General features: G+C 35.3%; 3 protein-coding genes across 3 annotated transcripts; 2 read left to right on the top strand and 1 right to left on the bottom strand.

Annotated features, from left to right (window-relative positions):
• The first annotated feature begins 3,675 nt into the window (after positions 1 to 3,675).
• On the top strand, positions 3,676 to 4,544 carry LOC129805639 (eukaryotic translation initiation factor 3 subunit K). Its single transcript, XM_055853681.1, has 2 exons — positions 3,676 to 3,848; positions 3,919 to 4,544. The coding sequence occupies exons 1-2, from the start codon at positions 3,757 to 3,759 to the stop codon at positions 4,511 to 4,513; spliced, it is 687 nt and encodes a 228-aa protein (XP_055709656.1). The 5' UTR covers positions 3,676 to 3,756; the 3' UTR covers positions 4,514 to 4,544.
• On the bottom strand, positions 4,534 to 10,153 carry LOC129805614 (uncharacterized). The gene is made up of 3 exons (XM_055853653.1): positions 9,235 to 10,153; positions 8,840 to 9,159; positions 4,534 to 4,608 (listed from the first exon to the last, which is right to left on the bottom strand). Exons 1-3 carry the CDS (start codon positions 10,055 to 10,057, stop codon positions 4,561 to 4,563), a joined length of 1,191 nt encoding a protein of 396 aa, XP_055709628.1. The 5' UTR covers positions 10,058 to 10,153; the 3' UTR covers positions 4,534 to 4,560.
• A 5-nt stretch (positions 10,154 to 10,158) lies between these two features.
• Positions 10,159 to 14,774, top strand: LOC129805626 (TATA-box-binding protein). Its single transcript, XM_055853669.1, has 3 exons — positions 10,159 to 11,020; positions 14,078 to 14,321; positions 14,441 to 14,774. The coding sequence occupies exons 1-3, from the start codon at positions 10,608 to 10,610 to the stop codon at positions 14,714 to 14,716; spliced, it is 933 nt and encodes a 310-aa protein (XP_055709644.1). The 5' UTR covers positions 10,159 to 10,607; the 3' UTR covers positions 14,717 to 14,774.
• The last annotated feature ends 1,613 nt before the right edge of the window (positions 14,775 to 16,387 follow it).

Genomic DNA, 16,387 nt, shown 5'->3' with positions numbered 1-16,387 from the left:
GAGATTTAGATCTAGTCATCTTGCTCTATCTTATAGGAAATTTTGAAAACATGTCTATAAACAAAAGTTATTGTGCCCTGGTTTTATAAAAGTATGATAAACAAGAATAACAGAATGCACCCTGTCAGATGCAGTTGGGGTTATGTTTAATAAAAATAGGGACAATTATCCAATCTATTGTGAGAAATATCTGAATGACTGTATGAGTCAAAGTTCCCCAAAGCGGGGCAATTTCACGCAAAAATAGATCGGTTTATAGAAAAAAAATCTGCGTTTATTTTAAAACTTAAAAGCACTTGAAGTAGTACAGATAGATAGATGAATTTAAATCAGTATTTTAAGACTTTTAAGCACAAAAATATGATTGAGCAAGAATTTAATTATAAAAATGATTACTATTTTTTATAAGACCGCAAAAACATTATAAAATGCTTTAAAATTTGTCTTTTTGTATTAAGTGAGATCGGAGCAGGATTTGTTAGGGGTATAAATAGACACTAGGGTGTTATATTTTTCCTTAGAATGATTAATGATCAAACCAAGGATCAAATCTATTTATTCAGGGTAATTGACTAAGGTAAAGTACCCTTACTCGACCGGGTTCCTCTATTCGACCGGTGGGTCAATTTTTGAATATTTGATGGTGAATTTCATCAATTTCTATGAATTTGTCACTGATTCGTATTATTTAAAGAATAATTGACCTATTAATGTTAGATCATACACAAAATATTATAGCAAATATAATTAAATTGAATAAATAAATCTACCGGTCGAATAGAGGAACCGGTCGAATAAAGGGTACTTTACCTTACATTTATTTAAATATTTATCAGTCTGATTCTAAAATGTTTTTCACAAATTGTAAGAAAAAATTTCATTCGCTAGCTAATTCTTCCCCGATCTCTCCTACAGTCGTTTAAACTAAAAATATCAATCTTCATAATAAATACTACCAAAAGTGCAGAATATTTTGCAGAATTCTGTATTTTTGACAATTAATTTTTCACTTTTAAAGACGCGTCAAACACTTATTTATTTATTTATTATTTTTTTTTTAAATGCGATTGGGAAATAGTCTTTGTAATACAGCGTTATACGGGCGTCAGACCTGGCTTAGCCATATGGCTTAACTGCTCTAATTTTTTATCAAACACGATTTTTTGGAAAAATTTAACTTTGAATTGGATCATTAAAGATAAACTAAGATAAAGTACCCTTTATTCGACCGGTTCCTCTATTCGACCGGTAGATTTATTTATTCAATTTAATTATATTTGCTATAATATTTTGTATATGATCTAACATTAATAGGTCAATTATTCTTTAAATAATACGAATCAGTGACAAATTCATAGAAATAGATGAAATTCACCATCAAATATTAAAAAATTGACCCACCGGTCGAATAGAGGAACCCGGTCGAGTAAGGGTACTTTACCTTATTAGGCTCTCAAAAAGTAATGAAATTTGCTCGCTATTTAGGATTTTGAGACCTTCGGGAACTAGGCTAAACCTTTAGTCTGAAGACCGCTTTAGACGATTTAAGACATGTATTGATAGGGTGCTACAGGGAATTAAAAGGGAGGGAGGATATAATAGAAATTCTGAGCGAAGATGGTAGAGATGTGGATTATTTGAGAAAATTGGAAGCAATTAAAAATATGTATCAATGTTGACAATGTATGAACTTTGGATTTTATAAGGTCCAAAATGGACGCTAAAAAAATTATTGGTAAAATATTTTGGCAAAGAATCCTGTGTGTTTCGTGTCCCTGAAAAGAGAAACACCCGAAACACCGACGCGCCCGGAAGGAGGTGATCTCCCTGAATCTTTAAAAATTCTACATAACGTCAGTTACCACTCGAATAAAATATTTTGTTACTATAGGTCAGATTCATTAAAGGAATTATGTGAAAAATATGAAATGTTCGAAACCAGACTATGTGTGAAGCCTGAAAGACTTCCCTTACCTTTTTATAATCATGAAATCACTAGCAAATTATTATAATTATGTTACCGTCGATGCGGGTGACTATTTCGCCTCCGTGGCTGACGGGCTGACTGAAACCCTCTGTTTATATGTTTTTAGCTGAGATTCTTTACAATCTCAGCTTTTGTAGACACAGATGAAATCCGACCTTGTCAGATCGGGCCCAAATTTTGGATTTACACGTTTTGACACTCATAGATCACGAATATCATGCGCCAAAATTCGATTTTCGTGGACGTCCCGTCCCGTCCGTCCGTCCGTCGTATAACCACTTCTGGAGAGAGAACGGAAAGAGATATCGACAAGTGGTTTTCGGCAAAGGTTAAATGTCGATGGGCGGCAAGAAGTAAGTGATGTCAGACCCGCCCCCCACCCCTCCACCCCCTCCTACCGTCATTTTGAAACTCCCCCAAATTTTGTTTTCTCAATAACTCAGCTCCTATGGCATCGATCGATCTCAAATTTTAGTATGTTATAGTTGAGTCTAAGAGCTTTCGATAAATACTGATCTTAAGGTCCTCCGACCCTCCTGACCCGAGCTAAAGGGGGTCAAAAATTCAATTTTCGAATAGCAATATCTCCGGTTCTAATTATCGGAATTCGAAAAATTTTGGTGTTTTGAAAAGCTCTCGTTGAATACTACAATCCTTATGACACCCCAATTTCAGTCGATTAAATCGAAGGATCGATTAATCGAAAAATCGATTTTCAATTAGTAGATCTCGAATATTTCGAATACTAGACGATGCTTTTTCTTTAAATTTTAGTATGTTGTAGCTGAGGTCGAGACCTTTCTAACGGTGGATCGCCCTCTACCCTCGATGTTTCCTGATCTGAGATATAACCAAAAATGTCTTGACCGGACCATATTTTCGATTTTTATGATGCGATTTTAATGAAATTTTGGTATATATTGTATATAAGATCGAGATTTTTCTAATGATTGGCCCCATCCGTCCCTACTTCAACCCACTGTACCCCGACCCTTACTATAATATCCAAATTGACCGAACTCTATTTCTAATGTTTATTAACCGATTTCAATGAACTTTTTTTCTTTCGTTGGCCATCTGCACTCAGACTATTTAAAATAGATTTGATCAGTGATAAGCCCAGAAGAGCTTATGGTAGCTGAGATTCTTTACAGGCGATCTCGAAATGTGTACAACTCGGGGTGTTTGCAACTCGAAATGTGTGAAAATTCGATTTTATCCATTATTTGAATTTTATCCATTCCGTGAATCCATTCCATCCGTGAATTTTATCCATTTCGGTGGTCGAAAACCATTTGCTCGACGCGATCCTTTACCCCCAAAATTCAACTCACAATCGAATTTTCACATAATTCCGAGTTGCAAACACCCCGAGTTGCATGCATTTCGAGGTTGCCTGTAAAGAATCTCAGCTACCATAAGCTTATCTGGGCTTATCACTGAATTTACAAGGATACAATACATACAAGGATGTGGAGCTTGTCAGTCTCGTGTCACGGGTAATCTAATGATAATCTTCCTAAAAGCGAATGAGCACTTTAAAAATCAGAAGCTTTATTAAATTTTTATAATCACACGTGCTACGAGCAGTTTGAAATTTAAATCCTTTTTGCGCTCTTTTGCCATTTTTTGAGCGCTAAAAAAACATCGAAAATTGAGCGATAACATGTTTGGGACAAATTCTATGTTTACGCATAACCTAATTTTTCCGCGACTGAGGCAGGGTGTGCTTCGTGGAGGATTTTTCTTCCTGTTTTGTGCAGAAAAGAATGTCAAGTGGCTCTAAACAGTCTCAAATTATTGTAAAGATGGAGGATGAGAAAGTCATCACCATCTCTGATATGCTAAAAAGCATCGAGAGGTACGTAAAACAGCGTAAAATATAAAAGCTACTGGCGTATGCATTCATAACAAAACGTCATCGTTTCCAGGTACAATCCGGAACACCTGAAAGTTATTGAAAATTACGTGGAAGACCAAGCGAAGGATAATAGTTACGATCTGGAGGCAAATTTAGCCGTGCTGAAGCTCTACCAGTTCAATCCGCATCTCCTGAACTTGGACATAACTTACCTAATTTTGCTTAAGGCCCTCACGAATCTGCCCCATACGGATTTTGTCCTGTGCAAATGTCTCCTTTTGCCAGCTCAGACTGCAGATGATACCGTGAAGGAGATCATGCACCTCGTAGACATCCTTGAGCAGTGCGATTTTGCCATGTTCTGGGCACGCATAAAACTCAATCCGGATTTGTTCAGGAAAATCACCGGTTTCTACGATTCTATTCGGAAGTTCGTTTGTCATGTTGTTGGAATCACTTTCCAGAGCATCGAGAAGGACTACCTATGTCGCCTACTGGGGGATATTGACGACCATACTCTGTCTCTGTGGGTCAAAAGGTACGGATGGAAGGATCAAGGAAATCTCATTTTCATTGCCAATCAGGATGAGAACATCAAGACGAAGAACATTACAGAGAAGATTGAATTTGAGAATTTAGCTCCATTGATGGCAGCTTGCTTGTAATACAAAATAATTATAAAATCTTTCTCTTATACTTATTTTTATTTCATTCATCCCTCGATACGATCCTCCAAAACGTTCACCAATACGTAAGAGTTCTGAAAATGAAGAGATTTTTCTTATTCAGTTTATGCTCTTGTTCGAGTTTATACGCCTTAAATAATCCCGGATTATTTTTCTTAATCAAATTTGACTTGTAGATTGAGCATTTTTTATATTAGGAACTCAAGGGTATTCGAAGCGTCAAATCGAAAACATTGCTAAATCAGATCAAGAGCCAGATAGACATTTTTATTTTCGCCGCAAATATTCTTTATCTTCGAAGTATTTTTAGTTGAAATTCTTTACAATTTCAGCTTTTGTAGTCACAGCTGAAATCCCACCTCGTCTGATCGGGCCCAAATTTTGGATTTACACGTTTTGACACTCATAGATCACGAGTATCATGCGCCAAAATTCGATTTTCGTGGACGTCGCGTCCCGTTCGTCGTATAAACACTTCTGGAGAGAGAACGGAAAGAGATATCGACAAGTGGTTTTCTTCAAAGGTTAAATGTCGATGGGCGGCTAGAAGTAGGTGATGTCAGATCCACCCCCTACCCCCTCCTTCCGCCATTTTGAAACACCCCAAAAATTTGTTTTCTCAATAACTCAGCCCCTATGGCATGGATTAATCTCAAATTTTAGTATGTTATAGCTGGGCCTAAGAGCTTTCGATTGATACCAAATTTAAGGGTTCCCGAACCCCCTGACCCGAGCTAGAGGGATTCATAAATTTAATTTTCGAATGGCGATATCTCCGGTTCCAATTATCGGAATTCAAAAAATTTTGGTGGAAAGCTCTCATGGAGTACTACAACTCTTATGACACCTCAATTCCATCCGATTTAATTAAAGGTCCGATTAATCGAAAAATCTATTTTCAATTAATCGATCTCGAATATTTCGAAAACTAGACGATGCTTTTTCTTCAAATTTAATATGTTGTAGCTGAGGTCGAGACCTTTCCAACGGTAGGTCGCACTCCTTCCTCGATTCTGAAGCGATTTTGACAAAATTTTAGTATATATTATATCTGATATCAAGATCTTTCTAACGATGAGTCCCATCCGTCTCTACCCCAACCCACTGTACCCCGACCCTTACTATATCTATATGGACCGGACACTTTCTCTAATGTTTATTCACCGATTTCTATTCGCCTTCCCTACTCAGACTATTTAAAATAGAAAATGACCAGTGATAAGCCCAGATAAGCTTATGGTAGCTGAGATTCTTTACAGGCGACCTCGAAATGCGTGCAACTCGGGGTGCTTGCAATTCGGAATACGTGAAAATTCGATTGTGAGTTGAATTTTGGGGGTAAAGAATCGCATCGAACCAATTTCATCCATTTCGACTGCCGAGAACAGTTTACTCGACGCGATTCTTTACCCCCAAAATTCAATTCACAATCGAATTTTCACGCATTTCGAGTTGCAAGCACCCCGAGTTGCACGCATTTCAAGGTCACCTGTAAAGAATCTCAGCTACCATAAGCTTATCTGGGCTTATCACTGGTCATTGTCATTGGAATAGCACCATAAAGTATTAAACACTTCAAGATATTAGAGTTTCTTCTGTGAGTTTCTTGAACTACAAGTAATGAAATTTGACCTTGTGAAACATTCAGGTGATGTGTACCTTGATATCAGATTTTCAAGAAATATCACGATTTTTTTAACATCTTAATTTTAAGTTTTGACTATGGAATCAAAATCTAGAATTACCCTTGATTTTGATCTTGAGTTTAGTCCGCAAAAATCATATAAAGTCTTGGAGTTGTCATTTGGAGATTTGAACATTAACATATTTCTTATTAAATATCCGGTGTGAGTCTTGGCTAACTGGTTTGTGGTTTCAATACATATTTACTAATTTTTACCCCTCAAATTGAGAACACTTACAGTGGGTGTCAATAGTTTGTTGCCTGATGCATGTTTGAAAAGACAAGTGAAAAAAATGATAGAAAAAAAATCACTTTTGAATTTTTCTTTTTGCAGTGAGCCTGTAATCCGTAGATATTATTTATATTTTTCAAAAAGAATAATTAATTTTATTTCATATCAAAAATAATTTCTTTCCAAAAGTTGGCGATTTTTGAGAAATCAAAAGTTTGTTGCCTCATTTAAAAAACTAATTCAAAATGATCAAAACATGCAACCAACTTAATATAAACCGGTTACATTTTGAGTTTATGTTATTTGAGAGGCAAATGGAGGGTTTATATACATTTTTAAAGTTGTCAATGATAAATATATGTATATAAAAGTGATTATAGATAACAAGAAATAATCTGTTTTTTGATAAATTTATAATTTAGGTTAAAAATGGCAAATTACAAAAAGTTAAAAGGTGGGAAATTGTCCAGAAATACTATTAGAATGAATCTGCGTCGTCAGTCGCCAAATTTTATAGAAAATCACGTAAATGTATACATAAAATATTCAAAATTTATGGTAAAGAGGTACGAGTACATTCGGAAAAACCTACTACTAGACCCAATGATTCGACTCAGAGAGTTGATAACCACATTATAAGTATCTCTAATAGACTCCATGATGTTTGCTCCAAAAATTCAGAGTTAACTGATTACCGAAGGAACACTGGCTTCAAATATTTCGAAAATCAAACGCAAATTGAATGAAAATGTAAGAATAATTGCTTGGCTCGCATGATTCCATTGGTAAGCAAGACCAGTCTGGGTAAGAGGTTGTATTTTTACTTTTTAGTATGTTCAAAGTAAATTTTTAACCTTTTACCCAGATTGGATTTGTTTACTAATAGAAACCTGCAAACCAAGTAATTATTCTTAGTACTTTCATTCATTTGCGGTTGGCTTTGAAACCTGTATACATACCTTCGGTAACCAACTGACTCTGAATTTTTGGAGCAGACATCATGGGGTCACTATCAGAGATACTTACAATGCGGTTATCTCTCTCTGAGTCGAAACCCTGGGTCTACCAGTAGCGTTTTACAGATGTACTTGTACCTCATCACTATAATATTTGACCATTTTATGAATAACCTTTCGTGATTTTTTACTAAATTTGGCAATTAATGACGTAGATTCATTTCAACAGTATCTCTGGACGATTTCCCACCTTTTAACTTTTTGTAATTTGCCATTTTTAACCTAAATTATAAATTATTAAAAAAAAACAGATTATTTCTTATTATTTATCATCATTTTTATATACAGTCGAGTTCCTCAAATTTGAACGACGGTTGAGTTCAAAATGTAAAATTTGAGGTTATGTGAAGAAAGTTTTGTATGGAATGCCATTTTTGTTTCCTCAATATTATCGTATTATATTAACTTCCGCAACAAATTCCATCTATTTCACAATAAATTACATTGAAACATTCTCTAAAGTTGTTTATCTTAATTTATCACATGAATTCCGTTACATTATTAAAAAATATCGTTCAAATTTGAGGAGTGTGAAATGTCATCTATATACCCCCTAAATGTTCAAATTTGAGGAACTCTACTGTACATATAAAGTAGACTCTCGCTTATCCGTGGACTCTTTTTCCGGGTGACATAAAAAAATCCGTGAGACAGTTGAATTTTAAAAAATTTGTTGACATATTTTCCCCGTTTTGGGTTTTTTTTTGTTAAAGCAAATGTGCTCTATCTACTGTTAATTCTTTCTCATTGTAACTTTTTTGGACAATACGCATGTTTAGAGAGAATGTCGATTCAGTCAGATCAGAATTCACTCCATAAATTTGCAATGTAAACGAAAAAATCGTTAGATTTCAAACAATTTGATGTGTATCACTCTCAAAATCCTTGTGACATTTCGGTCCCGCTCGTCCCGCTCCACGGATAAGCGAGAGTCTACTGTATTTACCATTGACAACTTTAAAAATGTACAAATCCACCATTTGCCTCTCAAATGACATAAATCAAAATGTAACCGGTTTACATTAAGTTGTTTGCATAATTTGACCATTTTGAATTAGTTTTTTAAATGAGGCAACAAACTTTTGATTTCTCAAAAATCAACTTTTGGAAAACAATTATTTTTGATATGAAATAAAATTAATCTTTTTTTTTTTTGGAAAAATATAAATAATATCTACAGATTACAGGGAACTTATGCAAAAAGAAAAATTTGAAAAAGTAATTTTTTCTATCATTTTTTTCATTTGATTTCTCAAACATGCATTAGGCAACAAACTATTGACACCCACTGTATCTGGGATTATTTGTAGCGTATAAATGTGCATCATGGATCCAGAATTATTATTTTTTTATAATTGTCTTACTGGACTTACCATCAAAGCTGCAGTATCATGATCAGCAGTCAAATGTTTAACGAGTGCCTCGTAATTTGCCGGATGAATAACACAATAAGGACACTGAAATCCTCTTGGTTGTCCTGTGATCTTATGCGATTCTGCCAGATGAGCCTGTAGCAAATGATAGTGGGGTGTTTGAAAAATCGCTTCTTCTCTAATATAAAACTCCCGTGCGGCTTTCTGACAAACAAAACAGACGAAGACTCCTCCAATCCGATGAACATTACCCATGTGGGAATCCCTCTGATTCCACAGCTCGAACTTTGCTCCACAAAACTCACACGGGTACTTTGCAACTGTTCCGGAGAGAGATTCAGGATATTAAATGCCTACAATTTATGGGAATAGTGAGATTAAGAAAGGTAACTTACCAGGCACACTTGTGACGAGTTTTATGACGTGCCGGGCTTCAATTATTGGCTGGACTTTTGGAGCTGGAGGCTGCTGAGGTGGCGGAGGAGGAGGAGGTTGTGTAGGAGGCTGGGTATTAACTATACAGACGTCATCATCGTCATCTTCAATTTTTATGCAGGCCACTGGAGGAGATGTGATAATATTCTGTTTCCGTCGAGAATTGGGCGGAAATATTTGGGACATTGGATTAGGTGGCGGCTGAAGCACTCGCATAGGAGCTTCATTCTTGTCTGGAAGGTCTAAAAGCCTCAGAGGGGCTTGACCCTTGGTGGATCTTGAAGAGACTCTTGTGGGTGTCAACGATGTCAACTGTGAAACCGGAAGACTTTCATGGACTTCCTCTGCTGGCAGCTGATACCACATCTTGGTGCTTGAATTTCCCACATTCACTGTCGAAGTGTTGTCTTGACTATTTCTGCTGCTACTTGCCAAAGAATTTCCAGAATTCATCAGCTGTTGTCCTCTATAAGCTCCCGGAAGCTGTTCTGCTGTTCTTGTTGGCTCTGGCGCAGGCACATCACCGAGTATCTCTTGGGGTACCTGTTTAGCACTCTCCACTGTAAAGACTTCGAGTCTAAAGCAAGATTTGTCCTTGTAGGATGCTTGGGCAGTCTGAGCAGGAATCCCATTTCTCGGACTATCTCTCTTCTTCTTAGCCGGAGGGTAGTCTTTCTGTTCTTCTGGAGGTTCCAACTTAAGGGGAACATCTTGAGAGTCTGTAGGCAGTTTGCAAATGTGATAACTTGTTAATTGTTCCTCCAGATCATTTTCTCCGTCCATTTTCACACGCTATTTAGAATTTTAAACAAAAGTTTTTGTTTTATCAAGGAGTTCTCTGACATTACCAGATTTGAGCGACAACATTTGCGCGACTTTGGGACAAAAAAGCGATATTTTGTAAAATAAGAATCGCTTTATCTCGAGGAAAACAAAATAATCATAAACAAAAATACATAAATTTTATATAAACGTAGCTTAAGTACCATTTTTCCGAATTATTCATTAAATCTTCATTGAATAAACAAATTTAAATAATGTTATACGGGACAAATTTGGGACATAGAAAAAAGAGCGATAGTGATAAAAAGAGCGTTTTGATGGCGTTTTCTCTCCAGATTTTCCCAAAAAAACATAATTATTCACCTTTTTGAGTATTCAATTAATTAAAATAAAACAAATCTGTGCGATAAGTGGACAAAATTGCAAGAAAAACGTGTGAAAAAGTGTATCTTTTGGGTGATTTCTGCATCCAAAAGCCAACCTAACCTCTAACTTTTGCGACGTAAACAAACGAAAGCCCAGAGAGGCACAAAAAAAAAATCCAAGAAAAATGGATCAAATGTTGCCCAGTCCGGGGTTCTCGATTCCCAGCATCGGGACCCCACTCCATCAGCCTGAGGAGGATCAACAGATATTGCCAAATGCCTATCAACAGCAGCAGCAAATGCAACAAATGCCGGGATCTTTGAGTAGCTTTGGGGCTCACAGTTCGGCAACTGGCCTTGGGGCGCCGCCCCTTTTACCAGCACCCACTAAGAGCATGCACTCCTTCACACCAAGCTACGTAACACCACAGAGTATGATGCAACCGCAGACGCCACAGAGCCTTATGGCCTCCATGACGCCAATGACGGAGAATCGAGCGCCGGACAGTGTCAATATCCACCAGACGATGGGGCCAGCAACCCCAATGACCCCCATGACTCCTGGGCCTGCTGACTCGGGTATCATTCCACAATTGCAGTAAGTTACCAAAAAAATAACGAATTATCTTAAAAGGGATTCTAAAATATTTTTTCAATATTGAGTGCCCTAAGGGGTTACGTGGGTCAAAGAGACTAAAAAAAAACATATTTTCTCTAAGTTTTTTTTCAGCATTCTAAAAAATATATTTAATTCAAGCTCTCAGAGCATATAGAAGTACAACATCTATATAGGTATCTTCTGAAATTTTTGTATGAAAATTAAAAAAAATCAGCCTATAAGATCTTATCTTTGGAAAAAGCTTACCTTTCGGTTCACAATAAATTCATATAAAACCAAAAAAATAACAATTTCCTGTTTGGAAATGATTTTTTTAAATTAATCGTCGAACAAAGATTTTTGAAAAAAATGAAAATTAAATTCCTCGGAGCATTTTATATAAAAATTCTCATTAATTCCAATTTAATTCCATTAATTCCAAATAATTAATTAATTCAAATTTAATTCAATTAATTCCAATTTAATTTCATTTGGGCACTTTCTGGGTCAAGTGGTAGATCACTCGCTCTATGATGCAAGTGTCCCGGGTTCGAATCCCCTTTAGGTCACCAGGAATTTCTTTGGCGTTAAATGTGTCATCGAAATAAGTACAAAATGCTGATTTTTTTATTTTTTTAAAAAAAACATTTGAAAAAAAGCTCTTTAAATGTTATACTTTTATATATCTGACAGCTTGAATTAAATATTTTTTTTTACAATCTTGAAAAAAACTATTTAATAATGTATAATCAAGAGATGCTCTTCATTTGTTCAAAATACTTTTAAGATAAAAAATAACTTGAAAACAAATTGAAATTAAAAGCCATGACTAAAGGCGTCTACACATTGGGAGTAATTTTTGCCCAAAAATTGCGTTTTTGACAGAAATTTGACGTTTCCCCTACAACGCTGCAGGGAATTTCCTTCAAAAAAGCAATATTTGACAAAAATTGCTCCCAATGTATAGAGGCCATAAAAGCAAACTGAACTTTAATTTAGGACAATCATATTCTTTTTACTTTTTTGAGTGATTATCAAAATAATTTTTTTAATAATTATCAAAACTATAAAAAAAAATTCTTAAGAATGCTAAACTTTGCGTTTATTGTCCCGTGTCCCAGAAAATGTTTATTTCCTACGGCCTTGAAGATTCAAAATTCTGTTTTGCTTTAAGAAGTCAAAAAAGTGATTTTTTCGGACCCCCGATTTTTGACCGTCTCGTCCTGAAAGGGTTAAAGGGTTTAATGACTCGTTGAATCGTGAGAATTTCGAAATTCGCTCTACTCTGCGCACTTTTAAATCTTCGAAAATTTCTTCTGGTAGTTCGTGCCTCAGATAAATCTCCCCATGTGGTAGAATTCCCCTAAGTGTCTCAGATAAAGTACTATAACTTTTAGATTTAGATTTTCTATACTAGGTCCTCCCCTAGTCTTTTTTTATTTTTTAGCCTTTTTGATCAATGAAACATGAAAAAAATAGGGGAAAGTGCTAATGCTGACGATCCCAAGATTCGTAATGACTAATTTTTTATTGTGTCTCTCAATAAATGTAATTAATCACACCCATATTTTAAAAACTATGGAAAGTTGTCCAGTTTTCAAAACATGGGTCGCGGTCAAAATCCCGAAAACCAAAATCACGAATTCTTAAAAGTGTCCCACAATTGTATCCGCGCTTGCTGGTGGCAAAGGGAAATCTTCTGTGTCTTGGAAAATTATTCTAAACATTTTTCTCCGTATAATTTCATCCCTTTCAGGATTTTGAACATTCGGGATTTTACGGATTTTAGCTTTCGGGATTTTAGCTGCCACCGTTCATAAACACAAAAGTTTTGGTAGTGGATTTTTGAATTTTCGTTTCTCTTTCAGTCAACTCATGCGGCACCCATTTCCCTTCTTTTTTCAATTTTTTAACGCATGTAAACATTTGAAAATACCTTTCAGAGCCACATTTATTGCTTCCGAACATCATAATCCACTAACGCTTCCAGATAGGCACCATCTATTGTTTTGGTCTTTTTACCCTTTTCGTTGAAAACTCCATTTCTGAACCATTCTAACCGATTTTCACAGCTGGTTTTCAATAGTTTGTTATATAGGTTTATTTAAGTAAACGATGTGCTTTAGTTGATGTTTTCTTACGTTAAGATCGTAGGGTAACACTTCCCGAAAGTAGTGTTTTTTTACATAAAATTCAACATGTTCTTTGTTAGAACTTTTTAAAGAGCTGCAATATCTGTCGGTATTGTGATTTGAGATTGTTAAAAGATGACTATCCTCTAACATAAATACAACTTGAGACACGTATGCCAACTATATATGTCGCAAACATCGTGCAAGGGCTAAAAATGTAATGAAGGATCTTGTATATTTTAAGGACTGTAAGGGCCCAAATAGACGCTGGCTGATTCTCAAGAATATTTAGCCTGAAAAATTTAAAAACATACGATTAGGCAAAAGACATTTATGCACAGAATCCCTAAGCTAGTATCTTAATTTCTCATTGTATAAGAGTTTGGGATAAATCTTTACTGTGAAATTTCACAGGCTAAATATTCACGAGGATCAGCCCGAGTCTATTTGTACCCTAAGGTTGAAAAATGTTTTTCAATTAAAACAAAATTCATTTGAAAAACATTAGTAATTTCATATGCTTGTAATGTATAAATATTTGAGGAGAGAAAAAGAATAGTGTAATCCGGGGCACCACGAACATGGGGTGACACCGAACATTGATTTTTATATTTAAACTACTTAGAACTCTGAAGATTTATCTAATTAAAAAATCGCAGTGTTCGGTGGTGCCCCACTTTCTCCTACGTATCTTGTACGAGACAGATTTCATAGAAGGATTTTCTAGTCGCGTTGCCACTGATAAAAACATCTTCGATTGCTTTTTAACTTTTAAACAGATTCCATAATTTTTTTTAAATACCATTTGAAGAGCTAGAAGCTAGATTTCTGTCTTTTAGATAAATTATTTGAATAATCTCTAAAGATTCCGAAAACAGTCGCCCAACAGACTTGGACTTTGACTATTTTCTTTGTCTATTTGCAGAAACATCGTTTCCACAGTTAATTTAAATTGCAAACTAGACTTGAAGAGAATAGCCCTCCATGCGAGAAATGCAGAGTACAATCCAAAGCGTTTTGCCGCTGTTATCATGCGAATCCGAGAACCTCGAACAACGGCCCTGATATTCTCATCGGGAAAAATGGTCTGTACAGGAGCCAAAAGCGAAGAGGACTCACGTCTAGCGGCTAGGAAATATGCCAGAATCATTCAAAAGCTGGGATTCACAGTAAGTTCTCTTATTTGACACACTTTCATCAAACTTTCAAAATTAAAAAAAAATAATTTGACAAAAAAAGAAAACGAAAATCCAAGATATCCGAGAAAAAACAGAGTAATTTTTTCCAGGCGAAATTCCTGGATTTCAAGATCCAGAACATGGTAGGAAGTTGTGACGTGAAATTTCCCATCAGGCTTGAAGGTCTAGTACTGACACATTCGAAATTCAGCTCGTATGAGCCAGAACTGTTTCCGGGACTCATTTATCGGATGGTAAAACCTCGAATAGTCCTGCTAATATTTGTATCCGGAAAAGTTGTGCTAACGGGAGCCAAAGTACGCCAGGAGATTTACGATGCCTTTGACAATATCTACCCAATCCTGAAGAGTTTCAAGAAGCAGTGAATGTAAGTCAGATCCTTCGCTATTTTCGGTTATTAAAGGTTTTCACACGTAAAAAAAATTAAAGTATTTCAGTGTTTCTGCAGCAATTTGTTCCTTTGTTCATTCAAAGCTGTTTCTCATAAATTGTAGAACTTTCCTAATTGAACATTTCCATTTTCCATAAAAAAAGATTTATTACTTATACTTGAAAGAGGTTTTCAGTTTAAAAGTTGGATGAATTCGTTGAATCTATTACTTTGCCTTTATTCTTCTTTACCAATAAAATATCTTCAGGCTTGAAGTCGACTCCAGTTTTGTTTTATAGATTCATGTTCAAGCTTCAAATTCTTTTTCCAGATTTTTTTTTCTTTAATTCCTTGATAACTTGGATTTAAAAATTTTCGATTTTGAAAAAAGAAACAAGATGTAAAATTAATTAATCTTTTTCGGGACGCCAGTTATGCAGCAATCCAATTTAACGATTTTCTGATCAAAAATATTTTAGGTCGAGAATTAATCGAGGTCGTACAAAAAAAATCCTAGATTTGGATATCCTTATAGGTTGAAATTATTCCCAAAAATTGGATTTTTATCGGTTCCAAGTAATTCAAAAAATTTGTATTCCCCAAAACATCCATATTTTCCTTTAAATACCCCAGAGTTCCAAAAATGCGAAAGAGTAAAAATTCTAATATTTCTTTCGTCGCCATAAGAATTAGATAAGGAATAACATAAAATTAATGTCAGTCTAGAATTAAAATTTGTTCGGATTTGATCGAAAATTATTTTTTTTTATATGATTTCAAGAAGCTCGTTCTTATCATTTTATAATATGGGTCCTCCAGAAATTTAGTCAATTTTTATTATTTATTTTATTATTTTATTATAGATTATTTAAAAAAGTCAGGAGTAATGAAATGTGAAGTAAATAGTGAAAATTAAGCAGTAAAAGCAAGAAAACGGCTGGACAAGTACCCCAGTTTACAAAATGTTCGAAGTCGTTACATAGACTACAGTACTTCAAAAGTACTTTTGCATCATTTACCTTTACCGATTCACAACTAATTCTAATGGGTCTATAAATCTCTTAAAAGACCGCCCAAAATAGCTTAGAATGAACTCTATTGAATTTTTGAAAAAATAAATTTTCGACTCATAACCGATTGCAACCGATTGAAACTTGTTATAAATTCCAAGGCCTTTCCAAAAAGTCTAAACTCTAAACATTTGGTTAAGAAATCGTATTCTCGTGTATCGTCCTAGGGCGCATAGACAACCTCTAAAATAAATAATAACCAGTGATACGCCCAGATAAGCTTATGGTCGGTGAGATTCTTTACAGAGAATCATGAGATCACCTGTAAAAAATCTCAGCTACCATAAGTTTATCACAGCTCATTTTCTATTTTAAATAGTTTGAGTGCGAAAGGCCAATAAAAGGAAAAGAAAGCACATTGAAATCGGTTAATAAATATTAGAGATAGAGTCCGGTACATTTGAATGTAGTAAGGGTCGGGGTACAGTAGGATAGAATGGGAAACGGATTCGACCTACCGTTAGAAAGGTCTCAATCTCACATACAATATACTAAAATTTGATCAAAATCGCTTCATAAACACCGGTAATACGACCCGGTCAAGACATTACTACTTGTAGCTAAGGTCAGGGAATATCAAGAGAGGAGTGCGAGCT

This window comes from Phlebotomus papatasi, chromosome 3, assembly GCF_024763615.1.
Source record: "Phlebotomus papatasi isolate M1 chromosome 3, Ppap_2.1, whole genome shotgun sequence".
NCBI lineage: Eukaryota > Metazoa > Arthropoda > Insecta > Diptera > Psychodidae > Phlebotomus > Phlebotomus papatasi.
Note: the sequence above shows the minus strand (reverse complement) of the source record. Positions and strands in the feature narration are given on the sequence as shown.